The sequence below is a fragment of the Scyliorhinus torazame genome, chromosome 3 (genome assembly GCF_047496885.1).
Source record: "Scyliorhinus torazame isolate Kashiwa2021f chromosome 3, sScyTor2.1, whole genome shotgun sequence".
Taxonomy (NCBI): domain Eukaryota; kingdom Metazoa; phylum Chordata; class Chondrichthyes; order Carcharhiniformes; family Scyliorhinidae; genus Scyliorhinus; species Scyliorhinus torazame.
This window is the reverse complement of record NC_092709.1, coordinates 6050865-6072838: the sequence shown is the minus strand read 5'-3', so window position 1 is coordinate 6072838 and position 21974 is coordinate 6050865. Positions and strand designations below refer to the sequence as shown.

General features: G+C 40.8%; 1 protein-coding gene across 2 annotated transcripts in view; it reads left to right on the top strand.

Moving 5' to 3' along the window:
- The window catches only part of uso1 (USO1 vesicle transport factor), a 97177-nt gene that overhangs the window by 25103 nt on the left and 50100 nt on the right, over positions 1-21974 (top strand). For both annotated transcript variants that reach the window (XM_072495232.1, XM_072495230.1), the window contains exons 2-8: positions 340-426; positions 1703-1767; positions 5638-5717; positions 13020-13123; positions 14260-14362; positions 18046-18101; positions 19609-19729. In XM_072495232.1, coding sequence (XP_072351333.1) covers positions 340-426; positions 1703-1767; positions 5638-5717; positions 13020-13123; positions 14260-14362; positions 18046-18101; positions 19609-19729 — 616 coding nt within the window. The remainder of the gene's footprint in view (positions 1-339; positions 427-1702; positions 1768-5637; positions 5718-13019; positions 13124-14259; positions 14363-18045; positions 18102-19608; positions 19730-21974) is intronic.

Sequence of the window (21974 nt, the reverse complement as noted above, 5' to 3'; positions counted from 1 at the left end):
TAGGCCTTCAGTGTTGAGCTGCTCTATTCTTGTTGCTGGTCCTGTTTCTCTGCTTTGTTGTCTGAGAGTGCAGAATTCATTATCTGAAAAGGAAAGATTGGCAAGGGACATGGCAGTGTGTGAATTGCTCATTCAGAAAGACACCATTGACATGATGGACATCTCCTGTGCTGTAACCATTCTCTGATCCTATGACAGTCAAGTTATAGAAGCTAATCTTAACTGGATTTCAGCAAAGGCTTCCAATTCTTGAATTACATATGCAGTTAAACGAAAATGATTTTGTGATCTTGTCTATGCTTGATCATCACAATGTTATCCTTCCATTTTCTGGAACAGGTTCAGAAGCTGTGTGACAGAGTTGCCTCTTCAACACTATTGGATGACCGCAGAGATGCTGTCCGTGCACTCAAAGCTCTGTCTAAGGTATGCACTTAACTTTTCAGCTATTGGAGCTTTGGAGTCGGTGATTTGACCCCTTGAAATTGCTCCATCGTTCGGTTAGATCATGGTTGATTCTACCTTAATGTCATTTTCCTGCACTATCCCAAAAAATCCAGATTTTTGTTTAAGACAGGTCATTTTAAGGTAGTCTTTCTTGGTGGCCACATAGTTAGTTGCTGGCTTCCAGCAGGAGATGTTTCTGCAGTCTGCAATTTCAGCAAATACACATCACTCTAGGCATTTGATTTTGATCCAAATTGAGTAAAATATACATAATATCGAAATGTACCCCAGGTAATGTTGGTGGAAGTGGGGGAATGGGCAAATTAGCATCAATCATGGAGTGACATCTACTTAAAATTCTACTGCACAGAATCATAGAAGTTTACAGCATGGAAACAGGCCCTTCGGCCCAACCAGTCCATGCCGCCCAGTTTTTACCATTAAACTAGTCCCAGTTGCCCGCACTTGGCCCATAACCCTGTGGCCTGTGTGGCCCAATAAAGGTCTATTCTATGCCTTTATTTATGACTCACATGCCCGTCTCCCACCTTTCTTCCACTCAACCTTCTTTCTTTCTCCATGTCAAGATATTCTTCTATTCTTTTCTCCCACATGCTTGTTGAGATTACCCGTAAATAGCATGTGTGCTATTTAGCCAAACGGATCCATGTGGTACTGCATTCCCCACACACACTCCACTCTCTGTGTGAAGGAGAGTTGCCTAAGTTTCTGTAGGAGCTATGAATGACTATTTTCCTTATGACGCCTTGTTTTGAACTCCTCCATAAATGGAGACATATTCTCTACATCTTCCCTATCAAACCACTTATAATTTTAAAGACCTCTGTTAGGTCACTCCTCTGCCTTTTGTTTGAGCAAAGAGCCCTAGCCTGTTTGACCTTGATGGATGTACTCATTTCTGTTGTCATCCTTATAGTGATTCCGATATACGTATTGTGATGTAGGAAGCAGAAATGCCACAGATCTACATAAATTTAATATTTTAGGAATTCTGTCCTTGTAAATGACCTCCAGTGCTTTGTTTGCATTTTTATGGTTTTGTTAACATGCTCTGGCTTGTAATATTTCACTCTGTCCCCATGATCTCTTTTGTACCACCATCCCATTTAGACTCCTGCCTTCCAAGGATTATATGGCCTCCTCCTCATCATTAAAAAAGACATCTGGAGGAGGAAATGATAAGTGTTTAGATTTTGGTCCTCACAAATGCTTGTTTAATATTTTTGATTTTCAGAAATATCGCCTTGAAGTGGGCAGTCAGGCCATGGAACACCTTGTTAATGTGCTGCAGACAGACCGGTATGTATCTGTTCCTGTACATTACAAAAGCAATTAAATATATGAAACTTCTTGCCTCAAACAACAAGCATGAGCAGGGATGTGTTTAGAAATTGTGCCTTTTTATATTTGGAAGCTAATGAAATACAATTATCTAAATTCACCAGCAAATTGAAACTGGAGAAATACTGAGGGTTATTCTCATGCTTCTGAACAATTATTTGAGAAATGAGTGATGATATTGCTGCATTAACAGCTTGTTTTCTATGTAGATCATGTGCAATTCAGGATTGTATGGAAAGGATACTGCCTCTGATTCCAGTCACATTAACGAGACAAATTTTACAGCTGAGATGAGGGGGGGGGGGCTTTCCGTATAAAATGCTTGCTGTCTATTTCCAACATTTGGTGTGTTTTTGGTTTACTATTTTGCATTGATTTGTCTCCGTATCTTTCGGAAAGTTTTCTGTGGCATAAGTTTTCCTATCACTGCTGTTGTGACCTGTCTGGAAACCGTTACTGCCTACTTTGACCCGGTCAATTTTGAGCTTGGCATGGCATTCAAGAATCCTACCTGGGCACTGATGCACTGTTTTGTGGCTGAAGCAGCACGACAGAGGAGCAAACCAACACAAGCACTACATCACGGATAGTCATATTACTGTAGGAAATCTAAAGCATGTTGGTAGCAGCTGGAAATGTTAAGACCCTGATGTATTTACGTGGTGGTCAAATTAATCCTAATGCATTGCTTTCAAATTCCACCCTGGCAACAGTGGTAATCTCAGAATCTTTGGAATATATGGTGAAGCAAAATTAAAGTGTAGCCATTGACTTTATTATGATTCATTGACTATCTAAAAGTCTAAAGCACTTGATGGTTATCTTATTGTGCAGGAAAGTTGTCCATGCTGTACTGTTTGACAAAAAAATAATTTTATTAAATGAAAACTCGATTGTTTGCGTTTTTCCTCCTTTTTTGAGAGCAAACATAAAGAAATTTTAATGCTATAGTTATTTTAATCTTTTGTACTAACTGCTGTAAGGTAACTTTAAATGGCCAGTGTGAATGTAAGTGAAAGGATGAGTGTATGAAAGAGTGAATAGCTAGGTGGGTGAGTGGGCATGTAGGTTGGGAGAGTGGTTGGAGACTAGTCATGTTGGGTCAGGGGTGGTCGGGTGGTTGATTGGACTGGTCGGATTGTTGGGTCCGGCAGGTTGTTATGGGTCGGGAGGTGAGGTCAGTGAGAGTGATTGGGAGGTCAATTGTGTTGTTACCCTGGAGTTAGACTAGAATTTTTTCTTTCTTATCTTTTTCCTTTTTTCAAAATAAATTTAGAGTACCTAATTCTTTTTTTTCTAATTAAGGGGCAATTTTGCATGGCCAATCCACCTATCCTGAACATCTCTTTGGGTTGTGGGAGTAAGTCCTACGCAGACACGAGGAGACTAGGATTTTTTTTGTCTAATGTTCCCTTGGTAACCATCCAGCCAAAAAAGTCAGAACTGTCCAAAGCCTCTGACTCTTGCTCAAATTTGGAGACTTTTTTGGTAGGTCTCAGGAAGCATGGTAAACACCTTTGGAAATACAAACCTCTTTGGCAATTCCCACCGATCTCCAGTGATCCAGAGACTGGGAGATCTGGGCTATAACTAAGATCTAAGAGACCACCTCTGACCTAGGATTTAGATTAGAGATATGATTCCACAGAGCTGTACTTCAGCTCAGGTGTTCTAGTTTGAGAGGTTTCCAGTATAACTTGGCTACAGATTTTATAAGCAGACTACATTTCATAAACTGAAACTAATGTCTTTTATCCTCCTCAACGTTATGTTTAACAATGAACTCTGACCAGAGCTTTCTTCCAGATGGTCGCAACATCTGTCGGTCCAGAAGGTGGAAAATAGCAACATTTAGATTGTTTTACACAAGCCAAACGACTAACTGGATTTATTTCATAAAATCAAAAAATATCAACCAATATACTGCACAGTACATGAAATATTTGGAAGTGATCCGCAAGGGATTAATTTACATTTCAGAGCATCAGTTTTTCAGTCAAACAGCCCATTTCCGTACATTTCACTGGGGCATTGTTTTAAGATGAAGCAAATCAGTCTGTTGCAGCAGTCTGAAACAACAGTTACAAACTCTTTTCAGATAAAGTTGATGATAACTGACGGAAATGTGGACTGCAAAAAGATTCTATTGAAGATACGTTCCTCTTTGACATCACAAAATAATACCTTTGCAGATTGTACAGCAAACAGCATGTTAAAACAGTCTTAACATTTGGGTAAATAATGAGATATTTTGATTCAGGACTTGCCCCATCCTTGTGACAACTGTACATTTGCATTAGATGATGACGCTCACAGCAGTTAAAACACTAGCCTGCTGAATGCTGCATTTCTTTGCATTTTAATCACTTGCCCTCCTTTATTGTGATTCCTTTGGGAACTAAAATCCCTCCTTGATTCAAACGTTTAAAACCCAACAAAGGGACATTTTCTGTTTCAATCTTCGTTATTCTTGCTAGTTAAATAAAATTACAAACCAAAGGCAGAATTTAGCTGGACACAAATGTCTCCCAATACAAGGCAGCTCCATAGTTTTCCTTATTGCAAAACTATTTGAGTTAATGTTATCAATCAGGATGGGACTGTCAGTTTCTAATTATTAATGTGTTAGTACTGGGGTTTAAGTGATATTGAGGATGTACGATTGTCAAGCCTCATGAAATGTCCACATCCTGTTACTACTGGAAGTCCAAAGTGGAGGTAGAGTTCTGGTTAGACAGTTCTCCAGCCTGTCATCTTGGCACTTGGATTCTGATACAGAACAACAAGGACATAGAGAGATTTATCTCCACCCATCAGAAAATAACTTTGAAACTATTTCTGTTGAGACTTGCAGAATCAAAGACAACCAATGGAAAAGTTGATAAACTTGCTTCAACTACTGTATCCAGTGCCATAAGAAAGCAGGTCTGCTGGGAGGAATAATCTCCTATGCTATAAGCTTCAGTGGTTTGAAACCAAGTTTAAAAACTGCTTGCATTCGTGCTTGGATGTTTTTGATTTTGTCATTTTCTTTGCGTGTATTTGTGAAGTTAGTGCTTCTGTTTCAAAATAGGTCTGTGGAGCTGTTGGTAATAGCAGCCCTTGTACATGTCCATGCGTGGAGTTGTGATCCTTCTACAAACAGATGAATACTCTTGCTATGGTGCCCAGAAACAAAATATGAGATGCAACCTGCTTAATAATTGCAGCATGCATTATTTGAGCCAGTTCAAGCTTGTTATACCTTTGTACTTAATTATCCCACCTGAATGATGCAGATGGAAAGCAGGCCATGTGTTTAATTATTCCAGATAAATGCTTCCTGTATTTTCTGCAGCTGCTAAGTGACTCATTGTTATCTTGATATCATGGGTGGCTATGCATGCCCCTTGGCACCTTGTTGTGGCCATGTTGAGGTCAATATGCTGATGAGGTCTTGAACAGAGTGTTTTTGGTAAACTGTCGAGGAAGTATTTCTTTATAGCAACAATATTAACTTCTTCAGTAAGAAAAGGCTAAGAGCAGTAACTGTTCGTTTTTGTGGTATGAATGGGACATAACTGGCCATTCTATCATCATAACTGGACATTTGTGGATGTTTTCGGACAACATTTTATATATTAAGTACAAAGCAAGATTTAATAAAAAATAAATGGCTTATCAATAATACAAAACAGAAAATGCTGGAAACACTCAGCTGGTCAGGCAATATCTACAGAGTGAGAAACGGTTCACATTTCAGGTCGATGATCTATATTCATAAGTTACCAGTTTGGTTTTCTATGTCTGGGTTTGAAAATATATTTATACTATTTATTCCCTCTCCAGCTCAGACTCTGAAATTATTGGCTATGCATTGGATACTCTATGCAATCTGATCTCCAATGATGTCGAAGAGGAGGAACCAGGTACGGTGGAACATTTCAATACTCTTATCACTTTCCAGCTAACGTTTCTGTACACTGTATCCTTGTGTTGATCGTACCGAAACATTTCTTTGAATTCAATCTGTGCTTTGCTTTTCAACTTGCTTCATTATAAATCATTGACAATAGACCATTTCAAGAGCCTTGATTGAGCTAGGTCTGCCACATGAAAGGAGATTAATGAGTTGTGCATTGAGATTATTGACTAACGACCTTGTATCGGTGTCATGGTTGACTGAAATCAAGATGAGATTTAACTTGAAATAAAATTAGGTTATTTTTATCTCAAGTTAGCTGAAAGCTGTTTTATAACTTAAAATACTAGAGGAGAAGTGCTGGATGAAGTGTTGTTTCATGGGGCGATGGACATAATCATAGCGATATCGGAAATGTATGGCAACAAGAGGCCATTTGGCCCATTGTGTCTGGCAGACGAAAGAGCGACCCATCCCATTCTCACTTTCCAGCTTTTGGTTGTAGCTCTGTAGGTAATGGCATTTTAAGTGCGTATCTATGTTTTAAAAAAAATGTTATTTGGGTTTTTGCCTCTACCACCCTTTCAAACAGTCAGTTCCACAATGTTCCATTTTGCTGCACTTGCCCACAGGAGCACAAAAGGTTAGTTTAAAAAGAAACTTGCTCCTTTAAAATTATTGGGGCAGAACAAAAAGCTCTGAAAGTATTCCAGATCAATACTGTAACACTGTGTATATGGTGCACAAAGGCAGAATTTATCATGCTGTTTGCAATGATCAGGTTTAAAGATTTTTAGTTTTGTTTTTCATCAGTTTTTAAAAAACAGCAAAGCTCCTCATTGACAGAGACATTTAATGAGGTGACAATTATTACCTCAAGATGTAGTATTGTTCTGTGAATTATGGACTTTGTTAAAAGGCCTTTGTCATTGTTTAACTGGCACTAAACATTTGGAGACTGTGGGGAGAAGTAAGCTACAGATGTTTGACGAGATGAGTATGCAGTGTCGGGTGGGAGAGGGTTGCAACGTGAGATGGTGGATCACTAATGGGAGTAGAGTGGGAGACTGTACCAAGGCTGATTCAGTAACTGGGTTGGTGGGTAGAGCCAAGCACTGAATTTGAGGTAGGTCACGTAGGCTGGTGAGGACTGGGTAGGATGCAACCATCGGCCTGGAATGAGGTGGCTGAAAACAGATCGTCGGGAGGTGGGTGGGATCCTGAGATTAAAAGCAATGCACCAGGTAACATTGAAATTAGATCTTTCCCATTCTAAATAAAAACATACAGGTTTGGCAGGATTTTTTTCATTTAAACTTTGACATAAAACAATTACTCAATTGTGGCACAGAAAGTAAGGAAATTATTAGGAATCTTTATATGTCGGTCATCTTAAACAAACATAGATGTGTTTCAAAGTAGAATAACGATTATACACCGTATTATCTAACTACCTGTAAACACCATCGGACATATGCAAATATTCAGAGACTGATCTATTGGTGATTTTTCTCATGATCTCTGGAAAAGTCCCTATTCACCTCTGCCCTTTGCACTTTGAAGTCCGCTATATATTCAAATTCTGATTTGCTTTTGTTCATGTTTCTGTGCCTTTTTCCCCGTTACTTGCTGATACAAAATCTTGTCAAAAACTTGGGAGATGTTTTTCTGAATATATTTTCCTGTTGGTTGTGGCATTAATGGTTTTAGAAACTCAAATATTTAATTAAGTGGTGTATATTTGCTGAATCCATGCGAACAATCTGGGAGAACACAAATTTATTGCAAGAAATATTAAAGTTGCATTTAGTTAAGTAACAGGTATATTCATGAATATATCACTTTCGGTATACAGAAGGGAGATTGCTGCTATTGTTTGATATTGGAATTTCCACATCATAAAGTGGCAATCCAAGATCGATGAAGATGGAATAACAGAGGGCAGGTCCCGCCGCATATATACATGTAGCTTCTAACAAACGTTGCAAATCCGACTGATAAATCTTAAATTGATTTAGTGTACTTCTTAGCACACTCTGGATTGTTCAGCAAGTGCTGCCCAATTGCAGAATCACATCTAACATTAGACATTATGTTCTGAGATTTGCAAGCAGGGGTTGGTTGAGTTCAGTTAGTACTCTGCCTATTCTGAATAACGATGAGACGTGCTGTTTGATACGATCCATATCCAGTTTTGGGACAAATGGCCTACATACCTGACATCGCATCGGCATTGAAATTCATATCCCATATTACTCATTTGTGTGATCGGCAGAACACTTTTTAGGCTCGACAGCAGCATCTTGTTAGTGGAAAATACTGCTCATGTTGTCATTCCATATTAGCGGTGTGAAACAGCTTGAGAAACTTTACCCTCCCAGAGTAATTTGAGGCAGACTGGGCACTTTTCAGGTCCAGCAGTTGTGGCCGTGGGCCTATTCATGAGTACACATGGCACACAGCAAGCAATAATCTGACTGATTGGGTTAGACATTATCCTGCAGGATAGCTTTGATGTGCCCTATTTCAGCGTCGAGCTTGCACAGTGCGCCAATGGCTCGAGCCCTATTGCAAGGTTGCCGATAAGACCAATCTTGTAGCAAATGGAGCTGGAAGAATCCCAACGTTTATATTGACCAAATTTCCCTTTGAAATTTGGAATTCTTGCATCATCCTGAAGCGTGCTAGACTAAAAGCTTCAGTATGTACTTTTCAGCAGTATTCAAATCCTGTACTAAATAACTTGGGTGTTTTGTATGATTTCCGTTTGGTGCTGAGCATCAGAGGGTAATCATGTTGGGTAAGCCTGAAGACCTGAAGCATTTTTCTCCCCTCGACTAATCTTCGTCATTTGAAACACTATGCGCACAAATAGGAAAAATTTGGGAATAATGTGATCTTTAAAAGTAGCATGATTTTTTTTTTTCCCCAAAGTGCTTTTATTTCTAAATTTGTATTCTGGCATGCTTCATCGCCATATTTGTTTTGAGCATCAGTGCTTCAGCATGTCTGCTGCAAACAATTCTTTGCATTTGTGACAATCTGTTTTGTCTCAATTGATGTTTCTTCTCTTTCATGTATAATTCAGCAGATGAATCTGAAGGTAAAACTTTAATTTTGTACAGCGCTGCTTCAAATAAATTTGCAAATTAAAATTACATTTCAAGTTTAACAACCTGCACAAACCTTGAATGCGGACTTATTAGCTGGGCTAATGGCTTTTTGGTTTTTCTTTGAAGGTGAGGGTGCATCTAATCCTAATAGAAAAAGCAGCTAATAACAATTAGCAAAGATAACTAAATTTGGTCTGTGGGCCCATGCCCAACTCTTCTGAAAATGCATGTTTTTTTCTCATAAACTAATACTCTTGGTATGAAAGGCTAATCAGGTAACAAATTATTTAGAAATGTTGTCTTCAGAACCAGCTCAATCACTAATCTTAAAGTAGAACAAAGCTTTCGACATTAAGTAGGTATGTTTTGAGAATTTGGATTTACATGACTGTCAGTACATTGTGTGAGGTGACTAGCTAAACACTTTTCGATGGTGGATTTATATTTTTGGATGTATATGCACAGGATGGTAGATATTTTACGCACAAAATGAATTGAGCGATTTTGTTTTGGATTTGAATATTTCCTGGCAATCCAATATTGAAAGAGAGCTAGGGGAATTTGAGATTTAAAGCTTTTAAAATAAGTACTGATTTATATAGAAATCTGAGCAATCTGGTTGAGCATAAGTAACAATCTGTTTCTAGAACATAGAACATACCGTGCAGAAGGAGGCCATTCGGCCCATTGAGTATGCACCGACCCACTTAAGCCCTCACTTTCACCCTATTCCTGTAACCCAATAACCCCTCCTAACCTTTTTGGTCACTAAGGGAAATTTATCATGGCCAATCCACCTAACCTGCATGTCTTTGGACTGTGGGAAGAAACCGGAGCACCCGGAGGAAACCCACGCAGACACGGGGAGAATGTGCAGACTCCGCACAGTCAGTGACCCAGCGGGGAATCAAACCTATGACCCTGCCGCTGTGAAACCACGGTGCTATCCACTTGTGCTACCGTGCTGCTTCTATTGGACAAGAGCTTTTCATTTACAACCTTATTTTTCTCACCTGATTCTTTAATTTCCTCCTTTTTCGCTTAATTTCTTAATCTTTCCATGTTGAAGGCCTTTGCTACTGCTAGAAATACTGGGCTTGTCCAGACTGTATAGAATTCTGTCCTCTTTGTTTGATGTAGCAAAACAATAGAAATGCTGAGATTTACCGCTGCCTTGGCAGGTAACTGCAACATCATGATTCCGAGACAGGTAGTTGGCGCGATGCAATTTTGAGTCTGAGCCTCGCGAGTATTAGTTTAAATGCAGGAGAGTCAATAGACCTGTCTAATCCGGAGGAGATTGTACTAACACTGGTGAGACTGATCTGTACAAACCCATGTACAATTTTATACAAGAAAAGACTGCAGGTGCTAAATCTTTAAATACAATCAGATTTTATTGCCTCTCCGTTTGGTCAGTTTGAAGGTCAGGTCTGTTTTTACTTATTCGTTCATGGGACATGGGCGTTGCAGGCTGTGCCAACATTGATTGCCCATCCCTAATTGCCCTTGAGGGGCAGTTAAGAGTCAACCACATTGCTGTGGGTCTGGAGTCACATGTAGGCCAGACCAGGTATTGACGGCAGATTTCCTTCCCTAAAGGACATTAATGAACCAGATGGGTTTTTACAAAAATCGACGATGGTTTCATAGTCGTCATTAGACTTTTAATTCACGATTTTTATTGAATTCAAATTTCACCATCTGCAGTGGCGGGATTTGAACCTGTGACCCCAGAGCATTACTCTGGGTTTCTAGATTACTAGTCCAGTGACTGCAGTTGGTAGAGAATGAAAACCAGGGACCCCAACCGCGTAGTTGCCTTGGCTGGAGAGAGAGAGAATGTGATTGGTAGGAATGGAGAATGGAGTCCAAAGCCGTAGAGGGATATAAGGAATTGGGTGAGAATGCCATAGGAAGAACAGGATGGGGATGACATAGGGAAGGTGGGTGAGATGATGGAATTGGTCAAGTGTGGCAGAATGGCAGGGAAACCTTATTTGATACTCAAAAGCTATTCTTTTTGCAAAAAATGAAAATTCACTAGATTTGAATGTAAAACTTCCAGGAAGGATGTAAGATGAGTTAAAAGACAACATCAGCATTGATTCTATAATTGAAGAGGTTGGTAATAGTCTATACCTTCGAGCTTCTGTACGGTCGAATTCCAATGGGCATGTTACCACCCAGACTTAGATTTAAGGGGAGACAGTTATAATGTTGTGAAGGAATTTTGATCCTAACGAAGCACTTTGCTCAGGAGCAAGATTGGTAGGAAGCTTTTCTTTCAGGTGCTGAAATTCTAACAAGCAGATTGCAGTGAAATAGTGATTATTCTTCACATATCATTGAGCCCATCAGATGTAAACTTATCTTTTAAACTGTGGAGAAAACCGTTCCCAATTAAATTTCCACATTGTATAACTATAAAGTAGTCACAAGGCTAGACTCTTGTTAAAATTTTTATTTCTAAGTCTGTTTTTACATTCCTAGGTCTGTTTTACACATTGGACTGCTTTGTATAGCTTTTCCCAGAATGAGAACTTCTGACTCTGTTAAAGCTTTAATGAAAAACAAAAAATTCTGTGTGTAAAGAAAAACTGAGTAATGATACTAAGTTGACTGCAAATGTTATAATGGGTCGCTGCTAGTTTGAATAAAACACTGGGAAATGCTGGAAGCACTCAGAAGGTTAGTCAGTGTCTGTGAACCGAGGAAGGTCAGGTAAATCTTTTTGACCTGTTAATCAAAACTCAATTTTGGATGCAATGATAATTAGGGTCACATTCCATTGTCTTTCCTGCTGTTAATATATCTGCAATAAGCCAAATGTATAATAGAATCGAATTGCAGTCAGAATTCATTGGGAGTTAATGTAACTGTTTTGCTAAGAAATGAGGAAGATTCATAAACCTGTGTAAATCACTGGTTACGCTCCTGCTGGAGCATTCTCTCAAATAGGCGCCGCACCGTAGGATGTCCGGGTATAGGAGACAGTACAGAGGAGTTCTATTTGAATGATACCAGGGATGAGGGAATTCAGTTACCCGGAGACACTGGAGAAGCCGAGATTGTTCTCCTTTATAGCAGAGGAGATTAACAGGAGGTTAATAGTGGTGTTTGAAATTGAAGGATTGCAGTGACAAAAGCATTGACAGCCAAAGGACACAAGATGCTGGAGAAAAAACAGGGGTGGAAGAAAATATTGTTTACTGAGTGAGTTATGATCTGGAATGCGCTGCCTCTAAAGGCTGTGGGCAACAATAAATTTCCAAGGGGAATTTGGTGATTGACTTGAAAAGGGAAAAATTGCATGGCTCTGGGGAAAGAAGGTGGTGGGGAGTGGGACTAATCCGAGTTCTTGCAAAGAACTGGCACAAGCATGATAGACTTGGTGGCCTTGTTGTGTGCTATGATTCCGATTCTCCTCAACCTCAGTGCAGGTAATTGCTGTCTTTTCTTTTATTCATTCATGTGATGTCACGGACTAGGCCAGCAATTACTGCCCATCCCTGATTTGCCCTTGAGACGGTGGTGGTGAGCTGCCTTTTTGAGCCGCTGCAGTCCATGTGGCATAGGTATACCCACGATGCTGTTAGGGAGGGTGTTCTAGGATTTTGACCCAGCGACAGTGAAAGAATGGCGATTTCCAAGTCAGCATGATGAGTAGCTTGTCGGGAACTTGCAGATGTGTCTGCTGCCCTTGTCCTTCTCGATGGTAGCTTTCATGCCTTTGGACGGTGCTGTTGTGGGAGCCTTAATGGCCGGTTACTAACAATTAATCATTTTAAGGAGCGAAATCATGCTCTGGAAGTAGTCCCATTTGCAGGTAATACAAATTTGCACGTCGTGCACACCGCAAACTGAAAACAGTGTTTCTGTTACCTTTCTACCACTTTTTTCAAATACCATAGGGATGTTTTAACATGAATTTGAATTCTTCCCAAATTCAAAGACCTTGATTGTTAAAACCTGGTAAATTCTATTGTGTATTTACAAACCTTTTTGATCTTTAAATATTTAGCCTTTTTCATATTGCTGTGCTGTCCTTATTGTTTAATGATTTTCTATTATAACAGCTTCTTCCTTCTAATTGTACTTGCCTCATTTCTAAATTGTGGTGGTACCCAAGTCTAGTCCTCTGACTTGACGTCACACTTGATTTCTTTTCCCTCCTATTTTTTATCTTTTTGCAGAGGAGAATGCCCAGAAGACCAATTCTGATGATCTGGCTGGGCAGTTCGCAGAGATTTATATCAAAAACCAAGAAAATCTAACCCTACTGTTATCTTTGTTGGAGGTGAGTTTTCGGATTCCATTTTTAAGAAAAGTATTCCATCACACTCCTGACTTCAGCCTTGTAGATGGTGGACAGCGGGGGGAGTTACTCGCTACAGAATTCCCAGCCTCTGACCTGCTCTTGTAGCCACAGTATTTATATGGCTGGTCCAATTTAGTTTCTGGTCAATCGTAACCCCCCCCCAGAATGTTGATAGTGGGGAATTCAGTGATGTTAATGCCATAGCAAGGGACAATGGTTAGATCCTCTCTTGTTGAAGATTGACTGGCACTTGCGTGGTGTGAATGTTGCTTGCCACTTATCAGCCCAAGCCTGGGTATTGTCCAGGTCTTGCTGCACATGGGTGCAGTCTGTTTCATTACCTGAGGAATTGCGACTGATGATACTGAACATTGTGCGATCATAAGTGAACGTTCTCACTTCTGACCTCAATGATAGAAGGAAGTTCATTGATGAAGCAGCTGGAGATGGTTGGCCTCGAACACTTTCCAGCAGCGATGTGCTGGGGCTGATGAAATATATTGTATCATCACTTGGGCATTTAATTTAAAACGCTATGAACTAGTAAATTACTTTTCCCCTATTTTGTGCAATTCTAAGTTGCTGCAGTTTCATGGAATTTATTGATTGAATCAGTCTACAAATTTACTGTTAAACCAGGTGTAGAGAAAAGCAATTGCACAGTTTTGGGAGAAATGTGTTTCCTTTTCAGGAGAGAGAGCTTGGCTTTCTTACTGTGCTTGTAGAGTATGCATGTTAAAAGTTTGTCTTATGTGGGATAATTAGGTGACTTTTCCATCGATATTGCAATGCTGTCTGTAAACTTTGCAAACCTAAAGACGATTCACCATTTTTCTTTTGCTCCCATCACCTGCTGTTTCATTGCCACTACCTCTCTGTGTTTCCCAAACTCCACCCTCCACGGGTCCCACTCAGCAATCTGCTCAATTGGATGCAATGAAATGAGCTCTGGCACATTAGTCTGCAACTAGCCATAATATCAGACTGCTGACTGTCTATTTAGTGTTCAGTTTATCTCCTGACAGGTTTTTTTATGGCAGCTGCACTTTGTTATAATATATCGCAAACTTTTCATGGTTTTTAACATGTCAAACTCAACTTTTGTTTTGTTTCAGGAGTTTGATTTTCATGTGCGTTGGCCTGCAGTGAAACTTCTAACTGCCCTTTTAAAAAACCAGGGTCCGCAAGTTCAGCAGATTATCCTCGTCAGCCCATTGGGTAAGGGTCTGGTTTACTCTGAATAGTGCACAAGAGGTAAAAGTTGAACAAGCTGAAAGTATTGTATGAAAGAAACCTCATAAACTCAAAACAACATTAAACTCAGCAAGTGCAATTGTTAATGTCATCCATGTTGATGGCCCAAATCAAGATAAAGTTAAAATTCACTCCCATGTCCATTTGAAGTGTAATATTTTCGATTACTGACGCCAAAATTGTCATACTTTTTTTTTAAAAGGACGAAAATAATCAAATGGGGTGGCTTAACATTTAACAAAAAGAACACCGTCTCATTGAATCTTCATCAGAAAGTTGTATATTATAGATATACTGCCTGCTGATTTATTTTAATATTGGATTATTTTTCTTCTGCTAAATTATGTATAATTTGTTCAGTAACATAAATCTAAAACTTAGATCTTGGAACTTTGTGATTGTGTGAAAAGTTTAAGTTCTTGTCTACCCCACGGATTCCGTTGTTATCAACTCAATGCCCATGAAGAGAAAATGTTTCACCATCTAGTGTTAGAAACATAGAAACATAGAATTTACAGTGCAGAAGGAGGCCATTCGGCCCATCGAGTCTGCACCGGCTCTTGGAAAGAGCACCGTACCCAAGCCCACACCTCCACCCTATCCCCATAACCCAATAACCCCACCCAACACTAAGGGCAATTTTGGACACTAAGGGCAATTTGTCATGGCCAATCCACCTAACCTGCACATCTTTGGACTGTGGGAGGAAACCGGAGCACCCGGAGGAAACCCACGCACACACTGGGAGAACCCAAGCCGGGAATCGAACCTGGGACCCTGGAGCTGTGAAGCAATTGTGCTAACCAATATGCTACCGTGCTGCCCACATAGTTAGACATAGATGCGATATATGGGTAGATGAGGACTTGCAATTTGTCAACAAATCTGCCCACTGGAGATTGATCCGGATTCTCTTATTGAACTGGGACAGTTCCATTTAACAAATCCCGAATGGAACACCTGATTTACCCAACCTTTACGAAGCCGTACCTGGTTGTCACTTGAGCACGGCGGCACAGTGGTTAGCACAGCTGCGTCACAGCTACAGGACCCCAGGTTCGATTCCTGCTTGGGTCACTGTCAGTGCGGAGTCCCCACGTTCTCCCCGTGTATGCGTGGGTTTCCTCCGGGTGTTCCGGAAGTTTCCGCCCACAGTCCAGAGATGTGCAGGTTAGGTGGATTGGCCATGATCAATTGTCCTTAGAGTTGAAAAGGTTAGGTTGGGTTACTGGGTTATGGGGATAGGGTGAAGTCGTGGCCTTAAGTAGGGTGCTCTTTCCAAGGGCCGGTGCAGACTTGATGGGCAGAGTGGCCTCCTCCTGCACTGTAAATTCTATGAAATGGGTCTCCTGCAACAGCACCACGTTGGCCCTCATTCTTTAAATACGCAAAAGCTCTTGCCTGTTAGACTGGGCCTCCTAACCCATGGACAGTCATGTCACCAGCCGGATCGGGGGGCTCTCACCCCCTTGCCCCCAGTCACTGTCAGCCAACTGCGCTCTCCCCTTCCCAGAAACCTCCCAACCACTTCCTCTTGAAACCTGCCTCAACAGGTTCGTGAGCGGCAGCCCCCTCCCCCCACCTCGCTCCTATTACTCACCACTGCAGCCCCCTCAACCAGAGTTCCCCTCCCCCACTCAAACAAAAGAGTCAAAACATCTCCAACCACCCTACTGTCTCGAAGCAACCCCACTAAAACATAGCCCCCCCCCCCCCCCCCCGATCTACCATCCCCACCAAGTACCCATATGCAAATTCAGGGCATCAAAACATCTAGACTAATAAAAATAATACAGGAAAATACAACTTCATACAAGATTTGTCCCCCCCCACCCAACAGCAACAAAGTCTCTCTTCCACCATACTCAACCCAGTCCCAGTCCTTCCTCGGCATTTTCGCAAAACTCCATTGGCCTCGGGGGGGCCCCTTCACGCCCTCGGGCAGCCCCATAATACTCAAATTCTGCCGCCGCGATCTATTCTCACTGTCCTCCACCTTTGGGCTTTGATGCCCTTATTTTTGTTCTCCACCTTGGCCAGTTCAGCTTCTAGCGAGGCGAGGTGGTTGCTATGCCTCATCCACCCCCTTCAGCACTTCACCCTCCTCCCACACCGCCTCCAATGTTCTTCCAGATGTCTCCCTTTATCGGGGTCAACAGACCGTCCACTGAATGCAGCCCCACCCAACGAGCTTGCCTCTGTCATCTTCCCTGCCAATGCACCTTTCGCTGTACTTGACCCTGCCGGCAGACTGGCGTTCGTATCCTCCCTCCCAATATTCCTTCACTGGCTCTTGGACATTCTTTGGCAACTAAAGAAGAAAGACATGTTGCTTAAGATTCCCCCCCCCCCCCCCCCCCCCCCCCCCCCCAAAATGGGTGATAAAGGACCAAAACCCAGGACTCTAGCGGGGGAGCTACCCAACATGCGACCTCCTCCTACATGTCGTCACCGGAAATACATCGTTCCCAAATATTGAATGACTATTGTTTTGTGCTCCATCCCCTGTACATTGATATCTATAGCTATCTATGATTTGTTCATTTGAGGTATATTTTTGTGAAAGATAGAAAATCTCAATAAGTAGGCATTTAAAAAAAGCGATGGGGCAGAATAGAGCAAATTTTTCCTTGCACCTAATCACACCTGGGAATGTCTGATCTGAGTGGTGGGGATCCAGAAAGAAAAGTCGGTTTCCCACACAAATATCCTTACATTGGGAACAAATTAACAATTTCAAAAATTAATACTAGACCAAAGTTTCTTCTCGTCAAAAGTGTTCTTTTGGACATAGTTGCCAGAATCCAGGAAGAAAATCAGACACAGGAGGTCAAACATGGCGATGAAAATGTGCACGCAGTGTTGGTGTTGATCAAGGGCTGAGGGACATGTTGCTTATGAGTTGGCTGAGAGAGTTGCAAGATGGATTCAAACCAAGGGCTTGATGCCCAGAAACTGAAGTACAACTTGCACAAGCATTCCCCAGCCTGAACTTGGCTGCCCCCTGCTACCAAATATGTTGCAATCTACTGACTTCACCTAATCATCTCTTCCTCATATATAAGGCTCACTCCGATCATCATCTTGCTTAATATGAGCCCTGTTATCTTTGTACTGCTGTCGACTATAACCTACTGAATCCCTAAAATTCACCACGTCTCTCTTCCTAACATCAATTTGTTCAATAAAACTGAGAGATTTGATCGCAAATTATGTTGTTGAAGGGTAAATACATATGTATGATTCAAAATCATATGGCCAGGTTGTTAAATATAAAGTTACGTAGCTCTGCACAAGTACACTATTTTAAAGCCATCAAAGGAATCCTGAAAGAAGCTTAATAGACAGCTTTAAAACAAACTGTATCACAGACCAAAAATTGGTCAAGGAATGTGAAACATTATGATGAACACACAGAATTACAAATTTCGGCCATATGTAGTTTAAGATCCACAAACAAATATTGAACTTGCAGAGGAGAGTGTGTGTATATTCAGTGTGAATACACTTTTGAACAAAATGTGAGCAGTTGGGGGATTGTCTGTAGCAATAGGTTGCCTTTGAAGATGCTGTACAATTTTGCATGAGGTATTGAATAACTGATTCTTTTTCAGAAAGTATTATTAACTGTGAGCATTAATGTACAGGTGTGTCCAGGATGATGGATTTGCTTGCAGATTCCAGAGAAGTAATTCGCAATGATGTAAGTATCCTCTCTTTGAACCACCTTCAACATACCAGCCAAAACTGGAAAGAAAACATGAGTGACTGCATATATAGAAGCAGTTTTTAATGTTTGGTTAATGTGGGTTCAGAATAACTTTCCTGAGAAATGGGGTAGACTGGTATAAGATATTTATATTTGAAGTAATGAAGAGGGATTGAAATTAGAGATTAAGCCGAGGAGCTGTTGCTAAATTTCTACAGACCGCTTTCAATGGAAACTTGATTTGGTTAGTGGTGGCCCAAAACCTCCTGGTCCCCTAGCATCGCGTTTAGGTGGTACCCCCCCCCCCGGCCTGCCCGCAGGAGACCCACTTCACCAGTCTGCCACTGGAACACAAGTTTTCACCACAGCCGTTGCACAGAGCCTATGAAGTTTGTAATGAGGACCAATGATGACTCTCACTTTTCCTCCAATGAAATGATAATCTACCCGTCCTTCATTATATGAAAACTATTTGTATTTAGTTTGAGTGAATCAGTGCAAACAAATCTCAGCATTTCATTTCAGGAGAGATGGTATTTGATATACCATAAGACCATGAGACATAGGAGCAGAATTAGGCCACCCGGCCCATTGAGTGCTCCGCCATTCAATCTTGGCTGATATTTTTCTCATCCCCAATGTAGTGACACGTTCTCTGGCTGTTTGCATTTGTTTCTTATTATGTTGCATTATCAGAGTTGAATCTGGGGTTCTGAAATTCAGTGTCCGTGACCAGATGAATTCAATGAGACTAAACTGCCAATTTTTGTGCCACGGTGATGCACTCCAAATTGTAATACAGACTGTTTCAGTAGGATATTATTTGTCCTCCTTGTACTTCCTCAAGGACATCGAGCTGACCTAGCAGAACAGTGGTGATTCAGCTCCTAGTTCGTTTTTTTACATTTGAGGATTTGCTTTCAACATTGGTTATAAGGCATCTATGATTGAACACAGTTGTGTCACGCATGGCTTACTACCTTCAGCTAACTGTAACATTTCTGACCACGCAGAAGTCTTAGTCATTTAGTAATTGTAATATGTTCAGTAGGTTTGCCCTGAACAATCCTTTTGTGTTTTCGGTGCTTTTGAAATATCAACAGCATGCAATCACGAGTATTAGGTGTGCTATTCATAGTTTACCCATTTAAAAAAATTCACCCTTTTAGGAATGGTTTTATTTCCGCTTTTTAAACCAAAGTATTTTCCTGTGATTTCTCATTCACAAAGCCATCTCTTCTCTGGTGAAGTGAAGGTTTGTGCTTTCAAAGCTTTAAAGGATAGTGCACTGAATCTTCTACCATGATGCGGCCCCACATTTATTTATAATCTTGAATCTAGTTCATGTTTATCTGGCTTAGGGTTTTAGCGAAACTATAAAGCAGCTATTGATATTTTATCTCCAGTTTGATGGTGCGGCTAAAATAGCCAAGGGTGGGAGAGAATGAAGATTTTAAAAAGGAAAGGTAGTAAAAAGATCTTCTATTTTTTTTCCTCCCAGGGTCTGCTGTTGCTGCAACAATTAACAAAAGCCAATGCGGCCATTCAGAAGATTGTAGCTTTTGAAAATGCCTTTGAACGCCTGCTGGATATTATCACTGAAGAAGGGATGAGTGATGGAGGTAACCCTAAACCTAAACATTTAGCGAATTAACAAGTTTCCTGCAAACTAAAGCCTGCCACAGATATTTATTTTTCAATTGCATGGTTATAAAAATCTTACCTTTAACTTGCTGAAGTTGCAATGGAGTTTGCTAGTGAATCTACCTTTCATTTCAGCAAAGTAATTTGAAGCTGGAAGTCCTTCGACTGTGATGTATTCTTTCTTTCACGTTGAATTGGAATATTTCTGACTCTGCGAATCTTGCCGTTGCTGCACTCTTGTAGAATCAGTGCTGCATATTGTGTGGTAATTAGTTGTAATTTAACAAGCTCACAGAGCAGAGTGAGGGGATGGTGGACGCAATTACAATTTTGCAGAGGAGACATTGCAGAAACATCTGAAATTGGACTACAATTGTTGGTGTTGGCTATTATTTGATGGTAAATGGTGCTGAAGAAGCTATTCGCACTTATCGTAGGGCCTTGGCCGTTTACATCTGTGCAAATCGAGAAAAAGAGGAGGATCTGAATATAATTTTCCAAAAATCCGTCGAAGGGAAACTATGATGTGTCATCAACATAAAGGACAAGGTTACGTCAGAAGATTATAGGGACACAATTGCCAAGCATTTCAAGTAATGTTAATCAAGACTAATCAATGTTGAAATAAAAACTAGGTGCTGGAGAAACCCGGCAGGTCTAGCAGCATCTGTGGAGAGAGAGAGGGAAACAGAGGTAACGATTCGAGTCCAGTGTGACTCTTCAGTTAGCATTTGTCTTGAAAGGCAGTTTGCGTGCTATAGATATAAATAAAAACCATATATGTAAAAAAAAAAAAAACTGAAGCTCATGGGGCTTTTGTTCATTTTCAAAAATCACTTCAGGCATCACAAGAGAATTGACGGCAAAGGAAATGCCCTATAGTGAGAAAGAGTAGAAAGTTGTAAAGTGACTGACAGGATGGCAGACTCGATGGGCCGAATGGCCTCCTTCTGCACTGTAAATTCTATGAATCTATGAATGGTAAGCGGTAGCCATAAATGACTATGTGGGTTTGGCTATTACCGTTCACAAAACCAACCCGAACTTGGGCATTGAGGGAGCAATGTTAAAATTTGTTGCCACTGATTCTTGAAGATTTGTATATAGAATCATAGAATTTACAGTGCAAAAGGAGGACATTCAGCCTATCGAATCTGTGCCAGCCCTTGGAAACTGCACTTAAATTAAGCCCACACCTCCACCTCATCCCCGTAATGCAGTAACCCCTTTTTGGACAACACGGCCAATCCACCTAACAGCACGTCTTTTGGGTCTTGTGGGAGGAAACCGGAGCACCTGGAGGAAACCCACACAGACACAGGGAGAACATGCAGACTCCGCACAGAGAGTGGCCTGGGAGCCTGGAGCTGTGCTACCGTGCCATCCCTAATATTGACTGGGAATGTACCAGACTGCAGGAAGACACCAAGGCAGTGTAGCCAGATCGATGGATGGAATGCAGATGAAATAGTGCAGAAAATTTTGAAATTATAAATTTTTGCTTTCAAGAACAGAGGAGGGATGTACACTGTAAAGGGATTGGCAAGAGCAGTTTATCCTTGTATGGATCCATAAGTCACTAAAGCAGGGGGAGTATGTAAAGGCAGTGAAAGGGGAAAATAAGTTTTTTTAATTGATTCATGAAATGTGGTGGTTACAGGCAAGGCCAGCATGCATTGCCCTTGGTGGTGGTGACTGCGAGTGGATTGCCAGGCCATTTCTGAGGACAATTCGTCAGTCATATTGCTGTGGGTCTGGAGTAACATATAGGCTGGACAGTAGTTTTCCCAAAAGTCATTAGTGAACCAGATGGGTTTTTACAACATGGTTATCATTGCTGTTGAAAGATTTTATTCCAGATTTATTTAATTAAATGGAAATTCTCCTACCTTAACAAGCGTCTCTGTGTCATTCATCCAGGCCTCTGGATTTTCTAACCCAGTAACATAACCACCATGCCACCATTTACCATCAGCATAAAATAGAAATAAAAGCTAAATGTTTACAAGACCTGTAAATTGTGATAGCGAATGATGGATGTCACACTATAAGAAGAATAGTCAAAATGCAATGTAAATTGATTAAGGTTTTATTAGAGGTGAGAGATTGCAGCAGGGAGATTTCAGAAGTTAGGAATTTTTTTCATCAAGTTGACTGATGGCCTGATAGATTCCTTAAAGTTGATGAAATGGTTCTGATTGTGTAAATGGTAGTAATTGATTT